Source organism: Lacerta agilis, chromosome 2, assembly GCF_009819535.1.
Source record: "Lacerta agilis isolate rLacAgi1 chromosome 2, rLacAgi1.pri, whole genome shotgun sequence".
Lineage (NCBI taxonomy): Eukaryota > Metazoa > Chordata > Lepidosauria > Squamata > Lacertidae > Lacerta > Lacerta agilis.
Genome location: NC_046313.1, coordinates 47943319 through 47959225, shown reverse-complemented (window position 1 = coordinate 47959225; position 15907 = coordinate 47943319). Strand labels below are relative to the sequence as shown.

The 15907-nt window shown below is 44.1% G+C and overlaps 1 protein-coding gene across 2 annotated transcripts in view; it reads right to left on the bottom strand.

Annotated features, from left to right (window-relative positions):
* Window positions 1-15907, bottom strand: part of STK10 (serine/threonine kinase 10) — a 66568-nt gene that overhangs the window by 35047 nt on the left and 15614 nt on the right. For both annotated transcript variants that reach the window (XM_033139942.1, XM_033139943.1), the window contains one exon: window positions 5428-5592. In XM_033139942.1, the coding sequence (XP_032995833.1) occupies window positions 5428-5592 (165 nt within the window). The remainder of the gene's footprint in view (window positions 1-5427; window positions 5593-15907) is intronic.

The following is a 15907-nucleotide window of genomic DNA, read 5'->3' as shown; positions in this document are numbered from 1 at the left end:
AACAGCAGCACCTCTTGAACAAGTGGTGGTGCAAAGATTCTGCTCTGGCCAGAAGGAGGAAACCGTACTCGTACTAGGCAAAAGGAGTACCGGTATTCATGCACCAAGAAGCCAGCATGTCACATGCACCAGTAGATAGCACAATAGATAGCACTCCCTGATCTTTATAAAAGGTCCCAGGTCAAACTTGTTTACTGATATAAGCATTTAGGAGACCTGCTCTTTATGACTACAGAACAGCTTCACAGCACTACAATCTCCCTGAACAGGAGCTCTCTCTCCCCAGACTAAAGCTTCACTCAGACTTTCTAGGCACTCACGTGATCTCACAAAGCCATAGCAGATTTCTGGTGATTTCACAGAATACCACAAAACAAACCTCATTTTGAGGGGGGGGGGAGAGAATTCAAATGTCAACAGCTTGTCTGGCACACAAGTATTCAGTAGGTGGAATTTAAATAACCAGCTGTCTGTAAAACAGATTGCTACCATTTTGCCATTATTCTCTTACAACACAAGGGTGCTATTCACTAGGGAGCTCATAATGCTTTATTTTTTCCTGAACAAAATAGCCTACAAGGAGAAATATTTGGGAAATTTAGTACTGGGGATGTATTATTGCCCCTCTGACCAGAAGGAAGTGTTGTAGCAACACATGACTCCTTCAATTAGCCCACATACAGAGGAGGAAAATGCATGTTCTAGTCATCTATACCGGTATATTGTTCTTCCCTAGGAAAGAAGCTGCACCACTTACAAAGTGGCCATGGGTTTCTTGTGGCTGTCTCCTGCTTCCTGCTCCATGCATAAACCAAAAGCAGCAGCCAGCTGCTTGGTCCCCTGGGACTGGAGGAAGAGAAACTACCGTATGTCACTCCCATTCATCTTCCTTACACCTGCCTAGCCAACCCCAACAGCTGCAATCTGGATGGTGTTGTTGGCTGCTCCAAGCACCTTGAGGAGCAGGCATGGCAAACACACCACAGTAGTGACAATGTGGTTGGCAGCCCCTGAGAGGCAGCAGCGGCAGTGGAGTCAATCAGAATGCAGTGGATGTCCTCTGCCATCTCACAAATGGTGCTGGTGACTGGACAGCCCAGTTCCATACTGTGGCATTGCACCAATTCTCTCTCTCTCCCCCCCCCTGCCCCCGTGTTCACATTTAACTATTTCTTCCTGTATAATTTCTTGTTAGCTTTCAGGAAAAGTTATAGGGTAGGGACGGTGAGATGGTGTGCTGTCTATATGAATGCGTAATAATACAAAGCAATACAATTTGCAAATGAGTAAAGGAAAAATGCATACTTTGCCAGTAAAACCTACATCTGATAAGGGATGGCCTTGTTTGAGCGATCTCTCTTCAAAACGGATGCCTGATTAAAATCCAGATATGCTTGCATTTTAATCAACAAAGAGAGCTAAGTCATAATTTTCAAAAGGATATAAGCAAGCCTGTACCAAACACCAACTCGATAATTTAATCAACTTCCTTTAAAGCACTGTTCTGTATTAATAAAACAACAAGATAGGAGCTCTGCTGATTCATGAGCATCTACATGCTGATGCTTGAACTGCAGGCCTGATGCTTCATTTTGACCTTAAAAACATGTTTTTATTGAAGACGTGACAGCTTCCAAAGAACTGCTAAGTGCCTTCTTCCTCAGGACATGCCCACACTGGAGTTCCTTGCCTTTCCAACGTTATTTCTGCAGGCCACAACCTGAAGTGTTGGGGGAGTTGAATCAGAAAGCACTGCACAGGGTGCACGGTGTTGTTCCACCCTGGGAGCTCCTGCTAACCACAAGCCACCAAATCATCACCCCCAAATCTGCCACTTGGAGGATAAGAGACAATTTGCCAGGGTGTGTGTGTGTCACAGCACAGGTGCAGCGTTGCATGCAAGGACAAGATAAGTGAAAATAGCCTTATGCCGACATGTCTTTATAGACGAGAGCTTAGCTCCAGGCAAATAAACTTCTGCAGGGAGGGAGTGTGATCACAGCTGCTGGCTCTGCTGCCAACCTGTGCGTGCTGACCTTGCATGAAGCCAATCCGTTCAATGAGGAGCTATGCCATGACCACGATTCCCAACTACACACCTGAGTAGGTCTTGCCCTTATGTTCCACTGAGCACACACAGATTGGGAGTGGGGCTCTTAGCCACGCACAGGTTGGCAGCGGGGTCACCTGCCGCAATCCTGCTACCTTCCACATGTTAATTGAATGAGCCCCATCGATATGACAAATAAGCCAATCATTGGCTTTGGAAGATCATGCTCAAAGCCACTTTGCTCCTCTCTAGTAATTTTTACTGCTGCACCATTCTGAGCTAAGCTTTGACTTAGGTTTGGCTTACCATGTCAGCCCAACTCACAGTGAAGCATTCTCTTAACTTACCGCAAGCTGTAACCATGGTTTGTTCTTGGCTCAGCTCAGCACAGCAGTCAAAAGGGAGAGAGAGGAGTGAAAGTGGATATGAGCTGCTACCTGTAAACCGGAATGTTCAGGAGCCTTTGTGAAGGAATATTTTGTATTACCAAGTCTTGCAAACCAGCTCAGTGTGTGGAGGGGGAACAAGATGACAGGAATTCAGACACCAGCAGGGAATTGAATCTATCACTGTAAATGACAGAAACCTGACCATGATTTGGTTAAGAGCAGAGGTCAGCAAACTTTTTCAGCAGGGGGCCGGTCCACTGTCCCTCAGACCTTGTGGGGGGCCGGACTATATTTTGAAAGAAAAATATGAATGAATTCCTATGCACCACAAATAACCCAGAGATGCATTTTAAATAAAAGCACACATTCTATTCATGTAAAAAACACCAGGCAGGCCCCACAAATAACCCAGAGATGCATTTTAAATAAAAGGACACATTCTACTCGTGTAAAAACACGCTGATTCCCGGACTGTCCGCAGGCCGGATTTAGAAAGCGATTGGGCCGCATCCGGCCCCCAGGCCTCAGTTTGGGGACCCCTGGTTAAGAGAATCAAACTAAATCATGTACATATTTTAAAGAAAATTGGGTATTAGCTTTTTTTAATGATCTTGAAAAGAAAGCACACCGCGCTTGACAAATACACATTCTACTCTCACCGTTACAAATCCGTAGGAAAGAGTGAAGGAAACTCTCTTTGGCTTGTAAACATGACCATAAAATCTGGTGGTCTAGAATATGCACTAAAATGGTTCTTTCCTGATTTGCATCTCATTATAAACAGCACTCACACGAACAGACAAATGGAAGAGAGGCTGAAAAGCATTTTAGGGTTGTGCATGAAAAAGCCATCGTGCAAGAGAAAATTTATTGTTTGAAGAATAAATATAAGAGCCAAAAACTGCAACAGCTTGCAAGTGGGAGTCAGACGCATTTTCTATTGCAAAACTGAGCAAAGCCCCCCAACTGCTAACGTCTTATTTGAAACGTGGATGCCATTGTTCATAGCTGTTCCTGTATCAGGAGCGATAGGCCACCACAATGAATAAAGCAGGAGCAGGCAAGATGCTACCTGTTCCACCCACAACATCCCCTTTGAGCCATTTTTTATGCAACTTACCAGTTCAGCATGCCAATCACTTAAAAAAAGGAGACCTAGATCTTTTACAGCTTTCTAGAAAAGGCTGAATACAGCGATTGCGTATCTTTAAGCAAGTGTGTCTCCTTCCAAGAAAATGTGATTAGAATCAATGTTCTAGGCAGCTGGGGCGAGAGGCTACCTTGTGAGTCATTTCCCCCCTTGTCCCTGTAGCCCACTCCAATCACATTGCTTAAATACTTCCTTCCAAAAAGCCCCAACGTGTAACCTCCTGACCAAACTCACCAACCAACTTTTCACTAATAATTAGGTGAACTTGGGTAATTTCTTCCATTTACATATATTCTGATTGGACAAGGTCCGTTTTCTTTATGCAGCTCTTTTGATTTCCATATCGTAAAGCCAGGAATGTTTTGGAAAAGGTTCTCTCCAGGTCTTAGAGCCAATATTTAGAACTATCATCATTATGCTTTTAATACACACACCCTCTAAAGAAAAGGCTCTGAATACTTTCTGCTGTCTTTGCAAGAGGAAATGCATAACATATTGTCCTTTCATACTGGCTCTAGAAAATGGCCATATACTTGAAGACAAACTCCTTCTCGCTGAATTTTGAAAGCTTTTCCTCACATGAACTCACCTGGACCCTGCAATCGCCATCTAAGGCCTTTCTCCACTTGCCCCCTCCACAGGTCATCTGGAGGGTGGTAACATGAGAACGAGCCTTTTTAGTGTTGGCTCCCTACTTTGGGAATGTTCTCCCCAGGAAGGCTCACCTGATACCCTCTTTGTCTAGTTCTATACACCAGGCAAACCCTTTCCTTTTTATCTGGGCTTTTGTCCCTTAGTTTGAGGGATTAAGGATTTGTGGCCTCTGCAGACCTGTGCTCCATCACAGACACTTGGAGCAACAGTGTAGCCACGCCAGTTCCTACTTTCTTAAACCCCCTGGTTTGATGCGGGACACACAAGCACCTGATGGCTTCTCCTGACAGGCAGATCCAGCTGCTCCCATTGCTTCAAGTCCCTCTTTGAGTGTGGAGGGGATTCCAAAGGCTCTTCAACTTCTGAGACCCACCCCACCCTGCCAGTTTTTTTCCCCAGCCACCTCCCTGTCTCTGCCTGTCCAGTCACTTCTCCCTGACTCCCCTCTACCTCCATCCCCGGCAGCCCCCTCACGGGCAGCAAAGAGCCCCACAAATCACTGGCTCCTCCCCCTGGATCATCCTCCCCATCACCTGCCTTTCCCAATTCCCCTGCTCTCGCTCGTCCCTGACATCATGTTAAGCCCAAACCTGTTCTTACATTACACTTTACTGAAGGCTTTCAAAAGAACATTCACCACAAAACACCAAGAACACACTAGCTAGCAAGGACTACCAAAATCTGGCACGACAAACACTTACTTTATTATTTTCCAAGACAAAGCTCCATTTTAGTATGGAGATTTGCCTTTAATGCAGTGCAGCAGAGGAAAAAGAAAAAGTATGCTGCATTTATTTATTTATTTTACAAGAAAGAAAGTAAGATATGTATTAGTCCAGCTAAATGAGTGGCGTCTGGAATAAAGATGGGGGTAAAGCTGGTCATTTAACAAAACCCAGTTACCTATCACAGGTTAAAGAATTGCGGTAGACAGAGAGGTCACAAACTAAAGGGTTGCATTCCACACACAATTGTTACTGCATTTATAAAGCAGATCTAAAACAGTAAGCAGTTCTAAGGTATCCAGTAAGCAGCTTTTGCAACAGGACTTCTACACAAAGCTACTTGAAGCCAACCTATGTTCATTTGCAGGCAACGTCTTATTCTCAAGCTCACAAGTTCCTAGCATCGTTCGGAGGCTATTTTGACCTGAAAAAGGGAAGAGAGTAGTGTATTAATCTTACCCATAGTTTGCTGTCATGATAAAAGGCTCCTAGCAGCTTTACAATGTAAGGGTGGTCACAAGTCGCGAGGATCTCAATCTCCACCGTGTAGTCCTCCAGCTCATCTTCACTCTTGGTCTCAATGACTTTGGCAGCAGCTAAGGCACCCGTCTCTCTGTTTTTGGCCTGTATCATAAAAGTAAAGGAAACAGTGTAAGAAAGTATTGCCAACAGCAAAACGATAGTGACCATGTTCACACCTGACACCAAACCATGGTTTTCAAACAAGTGCATGAGCAAAACAATGGGCGTATACACGCAGACCTCACCTCCCGTGAGCCAAGAGAAGGACTTGTGCAGAGGTTACTTTTGCTCTCCCTTAATCTCAGGTTCTTGTGTAGCATGAAGCAGAGATCATGGTTTTAACCAGATATACCAATGAACAGCTCAATCGGTAGAGCAGGAGACTCTTAATTGCAGGGTTGTGGGTTCAAGCCCCACATTGGGCAAAAGATTCCTGCATTGCAGGGGGTTGGACTGGATGACCCTTGTGGTCCCTTCCAACTCTGCAATTCTATGAACCTATGATTCTATGTTGTTTGGTTGAGTAGAAATCAGGCTGTTTGTTTCACACAACAAGTAAAGCCAATATTAAAGCAAAGCAAAACACAGCTCTGCAGAAGTCTTCCTCCTGGCCATGTGGAAAGAGAAGACGAGAACACATACAAACATGAATCTTTGCTCATGTTAACTCCAACTCATGCACACAGCACTAAACCATGGTTTAGTGTTACATAAGAACCAGGCCACTGGCACAGCAGTTGCACAGCTGTGAACCCTGTACAGGGTGCTATTTCTTTACAGCTGGTAGTATAATTTGTGCTATTGGGTGTTAAGAGTTATGTGCCAAGTAAAATGATGTACTAATAGTCTAATCAACATGTTAAAATGAAATAATGAATATGGATGCTACCCCAGATAAGATGAAGTATTAAAACAATAAATTTCTAAACCATCCCCACTCAAATATGCACAACGTCAGACAAAATGCTGAAGGAAAGGCAACTAGAAATGGGGGCAGGTGGGCTCAAACCCAGGTCCCCAACAGGTCTTTAGTGCCTTACCCTCCTGAACAACTAGCACCCTGGTTTGACAGCAATCTAAGCAGATTAAACTCTGTGGGTCAAGGGTGCCCCTTTAGACTTCAGTTCTGGCCTGAATGGAGTCATCTGACGCCATAAGCCTGTCAAGATCCACCAAGTCCTTTAAAGCCTTAGCATCAGAATCAACTCCGCAGTTCAAGGTAAACTGCTCAATGGCATCACCTCACCTCACCAGCAGCAGCCCAGTCACCTGCTTCTGGCCCCTTTCAACCTTTGCTCCATGTGCACCAGTACCACACCCCCAGTTGTAACCTGCCCTCTGAGAGGCCCCCAAGGAACAAACAGTGCAGCTCTTCATCCACTGAGGAATGGCAATGCATATATTGCAGCCCCAGGTGGTTTCAGAAACCTGCTGGTGGAAATCTCTGAACTCCCAGCTCATCGTTATGTTGGGTCAGCGGTCTTTGCCCACCTGCCAACTCTTCTTTACACAATGCAGAGGCGACCACAGGCAAGAGAATTACTATAAGCAGGGTTTGCCAGACCCAGGATATTTAGCACAATATTTCTTAAGGAAAATAAAGGCATCTTTCCCTCCACCCACCCCAGATCAACAGCTAAAATTAGTAGTAGCCTTATTAGGTAACCTTGACCAATCTGTGTAAATACAGGGCAGTACCATACAGTCCAGATCATTATCTAGTACTCGGTACACAATAAATTCTCCAGATGGAGGAGCATATAAAACTTTGTCTCTCCATAGACAGGACCTTCCAGGCAGAATCTTGCACAAGGCACTCATCAAATGGCATGTGTGTGTGTTTTGTGTGTGTGTTATGTTTCTACTAGAGGAACACTGAGGCCAGTTTTTATCTACATTATTGCTTTCTCTTTTTAGGTCTCTGTTTAGAAAGCCTGTGGAGAGTTTACAAAGGGATTAGTTCCCAACATAAACACTCAAGGTGTGCTTGAGTCAGGCACATGCTATTGACGGTGGTAACACAGCTGCGATTCTGAGGTAAAAGCCAGCACAGTCTGGATGATGGCATTTTGGAGACGGGTGCTGAGAGAGTGCCTTTGCTGGGTGTTGCACGCACATTATTTGCACAGTCCTGTTTCTTTCAAGGAGAGAGAGAGAGAGAGAGAGAGAGAGATACGGCCTATTCCCCTTTCCCTCTTCTTCTGTCATTCTTATATGGCTCTTTACAGGAGTGTCATGAACACCAGGAAAAAAGCAGGATGAGAAGTACTTGTTAAGTATGCCCGCTTTTCCATTTAGAACTTGAAACAGAAGGGTCACTGCTCAGCCACTGCAGGAAAAACTGTAGTCTGTTGCTGGGATTCTTTTCTGGGGTCCTTTCTTATTAGGCTTTATTAAAAATCAGAGGACCTCAGACGTTTACATCTCTGCGAGTGACTGACACTCAGTCACCCAAAGAAACCACACAGTCCAGAAGCATCTACATATTTGAAGATGTGAGACGCAGGGCGCCGGTCCACCATCCCTCAGACCTTGTGGGGACATGACTATATTGGGATGGTGGTGGTGAATGAATTCCTATGCCCCACAAATAACCCAGAAATGCATTTTCAATAAAAGGACACATTCTACTCATGTAAAAACATGCTGATTCTCAGACCGCCCGCGGCCGGATTGAGAAGGCGATTGGGCTGCATCCGGCCCCCGGGCCTTAGGTTGCCTACCCCTGCCCTAGAATCTGATGCAGACCAAACAGCGCCACCTATAGGATCTGTGACTTGGAACCCCTGTGGAGAAGTTCTGAAGAGACCAATATTCTGAGTTTTATTTCCTATACACTTTCCCAATGTAACCCCTTATTAACAGTCGCCAGCGTTGGCTCGTTCTTCTGCAATGGGAGTTCAGAAGCACAGGAAGGTGGAACTGAGCTCTAAGTGAATTCCTGACTGGCTACTTAGACCACTTGCGTCAAGAAACAGATTTTCCTTTTGTCACTGCTACACATGATACTTTGTCTAATGAAAGAGCTCAGCTTTCACTGGTCTCAAATTCCCCCCCAAAATGCGAGGCATTTCCCTGTCTCCTTCAGAATTATGCTGATCAGGAGATCCACTGCAATAAATGGATGCTTTCTCAGGCAATCTTGTCCGTAACTGTACAATCTCTGAAACCCAAGCCTCTACCCAAGCACGCAAAAAGTAACAAGCTAAGTGAAAACAATTTTGCCTTCCTTTCCCCTTCCAAGTCCCCCTCCCCTCCAAATAAGCTTTCTTCATATGCCTGTATGTTCACATTTGGTTTAATTGATTTAAAAAGTTCTCTCTCTGGAAGTTCTTCCTGGAATCCTCTTGTGCTAAGACCTAATCATTCTTAAGCTAGCCCTTCTCTTTCCAAGGAGAGTCCACAAGGTTCAGTACGATTTGGAGCCCTCTGGTACAGTAAAATTAAATAACTTTTCTTTTTTTATCCTCACTAGAATTGGACTGGACAGAAGAACTTTAGTCTATAGGACTTAGAAACCCCACAAGCCGCTTGAGAGTCTAGGGCAGGGGTAGAGAACCTCAGGACCAGGTGCCAAATGTGGCGCTTGGTATTCTCCCATGGCCAGGCTCCCTCTCCTCAGGCCATACGCCTCACCAGCCTTGCTTCAAACACCAAGTATTTTTGCCTGGCAGAATTGTGTCCTTGAACTCAGATACTTCTTGCTCATCTGGAAGGAGGGAGGCATAGATGACTGTGTGTAAAAACAACCTTTCTGTATGAAGGTAAGTCGGTCCGCCCACTTTTGCCTCTGGTCCCACCCACACCTGGGCCTTGGTCCTCAGAAGGTAGTGCAGAAGAAAATATGGGCCTTGGACTGGTCTAGGGTTTGTCAGCAGGCTCAGCCAATGAGCAGTCAATCATATTTTTTTTCTAGAGGGGGGTAAAACCCTTACAAAAAGGGAAACTGCCAGTAGGAGAAAGTCTCCCTACCCCCAGGTTCTTCATACCTGCAACAAAATGTTGTCGTGTGGAGTGCTCCTGTACAGGATTCCAGCTAGCCAGCCACACAACACTCCATTTCATATTCCCTGCCTCCCAGTTTTCCACCCCATCCATTCCCTGCAAACAAGCCCCCTAATTTCCCCTTCCACCCACCCAAAGATTTGTGTTTATCTGCCAAACATGGAATTCCAGCTGAGCCTGCTGATACTTCCCTCTGCTGTGTGGGTGGTGCTGTCTTGGATCCGTAAGGATCTACACACTTGGAGAATGAGTTTGCTGCAAGAGTCATGGATAGTAATGATGAAGATGATTATCAGACAGTGGATGCAAACAGTTATGAGGCGGGGCATTAGGCCTGCTTGTCAGGGTGGGGCATTTCGCCACAAACTGCTTAAGAAAAATGCAGCTGATACCCAGGCACCACCCACTCCTCTCAGGACCGCTGCTAGAATTCAAGAGCTGACTGTTATTAACAGAGGTTTCACTTGTGAGGAACTGCAAGCCCCTTGCAAGAGCCCTGCCTTTCCTTCCGTGGTTTACAAAGCTTGTTTTTAGAGGAGAGCTACTCAAAGAAGCTTCCTTTTCAATTAAGCTTTTTGGAAGGCGCCCGCAGCATAGCAAATTCCTTCATTTCTGGACTCACACTTGAGGTGTGTGGGAAAGGAAGCCGATGCTGTGGGATAGCTGCACTGGACAGAACAAAAAGACAGTTTGTGTCTGTTTCCTTATAAGAACATAGTAAGAGCCTTCCTGGATCAGGCCTCTGGCCCATCTAGTCCAGCATCATGTTCTCACAGTGTCCAACCAGGCGTCTGTGGGAAGCCTGCAAGCAGGACATGAGTGCAGGAGCACACTCTCCTCTTGCGGTTTCCAGCAACTGGTATTCTAGATAGATACTTTATTGTCATTGTACATAGTACAATGAAATTGAATGCCATCCCACATTTACAGCCACATATATGCATTTATACATGTACAACCACACATACACATACATACCATCCATCACGACTCACCAAGATCATATTATTTGGTTACAGCATTTAAAATAGTTATAGGTCTTGGATAAAAACTGTTTTTTTAGTCTGTTCGTTCTTGATTTAATTGTTCTGTATCTCTTGCCCGAAGGCAACCGTGCAAACAGACTATATCCAGGATGAGATGAATCCTGTAAAATGTTGTTTGCTTTCTTGAGACAACGGGAACTGTATAGTTCGTCCAAAGATGGGAGAGGATGACCAATAATCTTTCAGGCTGTGGTTATGACCTTCTGGAGCATTTTCCTATTGGTGACTGTGCAACTGGAAAACCAAGCACAGATACAATATGTAAGAATGCTCTCTATGCTGCGTCGATAGAAGGACACCAGCAGTCTCTCACTCAGATTGTTCTTCATTAAAAGTCTGAGGAAATAAAGTCTCTGCTGGGCCTTCTTTACCAGAGCAATGGTATTAGCGCTCCAGGTCATACCCTGCTCGATAGTAAAACCCAGAAACTTGAGCAGAGCCGTCTCAGCTATTAGCCATTGACAACCGCCTTCTCCACAAATTTGTCTCTTTTTTCAAGCCATCCAAGTTGGTGGTCATCTAATGGCACTGCTGCAGCTAAGCCTACACACACACACACACACACGGATTAGGGATGAGGGAGAAATTTGGTTTGGCTTGGGTTTTGAATATAAATCTACTTAATTAACACTTCTGGAAACAATACGCAAACCAAAAGGCAGCTATCCTTCAAAATGCACACCTCTTTGAATTCTGCAGTGCAGTTCTGCACCTAAAAAAGGCGTACAGAAATGTACCTATTAGGGTAGGTGTGCATGAAGAAGCCAATATTAATGAAAACACACAGAAATGCATTACAGTTAAAAGCATTATTAAAAGCAGCATTTTGGCATCTGTGCAGAAGAGCATAAAGGTCTGGATTCCACATGGACTGGGGAAGGGGGTGAGAAATAAACTCCAAGTACTATCAAAAAGAGGAAAAAACAAAACAAAAACCCACCCCCAACCCCTGCTGCAAAACAAACGAGGCAGAGGAGATGATGAAGCACTGCCTGCTACCAGAGGAACTTGCAAAATCACAGTTCACCGGAAGCCAGCCTGGAGCCAGAGAAACCTTTTGAGCCAGCAGCCAGAGCCAGCCTAGCTGTTTTCATTTCAGAGGAAGCGAAACAATGACTGGGGGGAACAAGCCTGTATTTAGAACACTCTGCTGCCTTGTAGGACAACGGTGATGCTGCTCTTATGACCACCCAGCACCCCACACACCACACTTGGGGCCTCAAGCACATTCTTCACCTAGCAAGGCTGATATCATGAAACAAGAGAAAAGGTAGGATGGTGAATAGGGAGGTCACTTGGATTGCCCTCTGGTAGAAGTGATCTCCTTGATGTGCAACATACGTGATATTTGGTTGGGGCGGGGGGAATCACTCTAGAACTTATTTTCTCATTTGGGACATCCATAACTTGGGTCCACACCTAGCATAAACAAACAAAAGCATCTGAGCCACTCACATAACTAAGTTTAGAGTGGTCACATATTCAAGTCACCCACAGCATTCCAACCTGCAAAATTCTTCCAAGCAATTTCTTTTGCTCAATGCTAAACTTTTGTTGGTTCCAATCCAGTTCCAGCAGCACAGTATTTCTTCATGAAGGGAAGGGGAGAGATTTGAAGATAGCATTGCTGGAGGGAGATAGCTGCAATAAATATAAAATGCAAGCGGCACACTTAAAAGTGGTAGAGGCGAATGGTGAGAGAAGATGGGTCACTTATCAACGACCTCTTGCACATGATCCAATAAAGCCACATTCCAAACAGGACTCACAAACCATGGATGATAGAGTGGGAGGGAAAAGAAACTATGGTCAAGAGAGTGGGGCAGAACCCAAGACCTTTGATGTAGAAAGGGTCGATACGGGCTCCTGTCCCAGGTGTTAACATGGAGACACACACACAATGTGCAATATCTGTGCATTATACTGATACACTATTAAGTGAAACAGATTTGTTGTGGGGTGTTGTTGTTTTTTGTTTATAGTCTGAAATAATTCAGAGATGATTTAAATATAAAATATTAGAATGAAAAGCTTCCTCAGAGGCTTAGTAGGGGCAGAAGACCAGGCAGAGTATCACCCTTGCAGCTCTTCACTGGTCCTGTGCTGGCAGCCTAATACAAAGCACACCTGACCTTAAAGGACAGCTAGGAAAGGGAAAGGGAAAAAACAAAAACCGGTGAAATCTTTGGATAGTCCTGTATCACTTCCCAAATGGATCAGTCCAGGAGTAATTTATTAGCGGGTGGGCAAAAAGCAGGTAATAAAGTAATTTATCAGTGGGTGGGTATGGAAATGTCTGTTGTTTTTTTGGGTTTTGTGACACCATTAAATGTTTTACTAAATAGCGCCTTCTAGAACATTTTGTTGTGAAGTGGAGACAGGAGTTGCCTGAAGAGCTTTAAATGGGCAGAGAAGAAAAAAAAGTGGCCATTGTGACTAAACCGGTTATCCAGTGGTATTTTGGACGACTTAAAACCTCTCTTACTAGTTTGATAAAGGATAGCTTTGCCTGACGGACACCAAAAAAATGCCTCCATAGTGTTCCCCTACTGTTAAAAATAAAGGAGTGATTTATACAGAAGCCCTTTCTTTGCTTCATGCCTATTGTGAACAACCAGCCAGGAAAAATGCTGACATTCAGATTGGAAGATTAAGCACCTTCCCTTTCTCCCTCCCCTTCAGAGAGCAAAACTCCCTTCAAAAGATTTTTTTTAAAAAATCAGCAATGTTCAAAGACCTAAAATCATACTGAGAACTCAGCAGGTGAGTGCCTGTGTGCCAGAAATATAAGCTGCCCAAAGCCAGCTGGATTATGAACCACAGCAGTTCCATTTTAAGAAAACAGTGCAGCAGTCCAACATACGGTCAGCTTTCATATGAATGAATATTTAAATCTGAACTGATCTTCTAAAAACCAGTGTGTGTGCACGCTAGCAGCACAAGACTGTAAAAGCAAGAGCAGCATCCCTTCCATGGTCCAAGCAGCACCTACCACACTGAAGCAGCACTTATTGGGACAGTGAATGCTTGTTCCCCACTTATGTTGCTACAAGGTAATGGTGATAACTTTAGGTGATCCTGAGCACCTAAAGCATTGTGTGTGTGTGTGTGTGTGTGTTCTAAGTACCAGAGATGGAAAGCACACAACCTTCTGTTTACAAGGATAAAAATAGAAGTAAATAAGCAAAATGTTCAGGATTAACAAGGTACTGCAGAGCGCACAAATAAGACTTAGTTAGTGATTCCTCCCCCACAAGTATGTAAATATTCTTTGTCCTGGTAGAGCCAAGGAGCACTCTGTATCAAAGGAGAAATAAAACATCACAGAATGGCACAGGCTCGTGGAACTGCATTGCCTCATCAAGATTATACATCACAGGCTGTCGGAGAATCAGAGTTGGAAGGGATCTCAAGAGGCATGTTGTCCAACCAAATGTCACTGTAGAAAAGCCACTGCTATAGCATCCCTAGGTGGATGGCTGATGGAACGATCGGAAGACTGCAATGTTGCATTCTTTCCTATGCTTCTGTTGATGCCAACGAGAATCACATTAGTTGTTTTAGGCCACTCTTTTCTTGTTCTAGGAATACTATCTTTACTTAATGATTGTTAGTTATGAGAGCCATTTGCTGGGAGGAGACACCAGAATCTGGTCCCAAGAGATCTTTATTGGTTGATAATTATTTGTGGCTGCATTCTCCCTTGCTTAATAATTATTATGGAGTGGCAAGGAGTGGCTCTGCATTATCTAGACAAGTTTATGATGCCTCCTTTCCTTTTATGGACATGATGCAGAATGACATTGTGGCTCACAATTGGTTATTGATCCATGCCTGCAAACATTGTGCATGTAGTAACAGTGGTGATAGTAGCTTCACTTCTTAGAAGGGCTGCTCCTCATGGATCTGTTTTGTTTTGAATCACCATGGGTCTAAAACGACAATTTCCTTCTTTTGCCATGAATTTGGTTGTTCTAGGTCACACAGCATGTCTTGATTAATGTGTGGCAATCAGAATGTTGCCTTTTTGAGCTTTATAAAGTGTTACTTTGTTGTTCATAAGGCAATGGCAGATGGTTGTTTATCAATGGTCAGATTTGTGTATTGTTTTATAGGTCACATTTACATGCTGCATTCCTTTGGGGTGCTGCTGACTTTTTTAAAACCTGGAAATTCCCAGCCAAATTGATTGCTCTGAACATAACACTTGTCTTTCTGTAAATTACATTCCCATTTGGAAAAAAAGGGTTCGGTCATTGAGAGTAAAGGAATGAAATGACGATCTCCTTCGGAGTTTGGGCAAACAGCAGCTACTGCCTTTCAGATCATCTCATCTGATTATTTCAAAGGAAGTCCACACATACTCCTGAAAATTTCAATTTACACTTTAAGCAGGGGGAATGACTTCAGGGCAAGGGTGCTCTTCTTGGAGTACATTCAGACACCCTCTACAACAAGTGTGCATTTATCAGGTTAAAAGGATTATTGGGTGAAAAGGTGGATAGCATTAGATAACACAGTCATGACTACAGTGTGGCAGCCAAGCTGTTTTGCTTGTAGGGGACCACTTTTCAGAGTTTAAAGATTCAAAACCCTGAAGCACAGCTCTCTGTGGTACAAAGCAAAGCACTCACCCAGCAGAATTTGGAAGACTAATGACAAAAAAACAGAGCCGGAGTGAAAAATAATATTTAGAAATCATTCACTGAACTGCAAACAATGCATCTGAATCTAAACATCAAGTTCTGCTGATTAAGAGGATACCGTTTGGTTTAGTCCTGGAGAGAAATGGCAGCTATGATCCTGTTATTCTCCTACCACATGAGAAGATACTGTACTCATGAAATGATATTTTGGTGGTAGAGCATATGCTACTGTTCAGTATACAAATAAGGAATAGAAACTGTCCATTCTCCCCCCCCCTTTTTTTCGGGGAGGGGGGAGTGAGAAGATGAAGAAACTGCAATCCACCACTATGCCTCCGCCTCAAAATTGCCCAAGGTGAAAGCTTCTCTAGGTTCCAGTAAAGCAAGAAAGCATTTTGAAGAATGCAGAAGTACTGATGCTAAATTGCACAAGGTTCCAGGTCAAAGATCAAAATAGATTTCCCCCACTTCACCCCCACAATTCAGAATCACCAAGGAAACTATTGTGGGGTCCAGAGGGTGGCAAATCCATTCAAAAGGTTTGTTTCTAAGATGGATTCCATGCCCCATGCCATGCCAGAAATGCTCATGCTCCAAGCAACGCTCCCACAGAGGCCTTGAAAGACCTTTTAACACATACAAGCAAAACAAGACGTGCCAGAGAAGTAGTTGTTAAATGGGAGTGCCTACAGAACCAGAGACTCTGCAATGAGGGAGGAA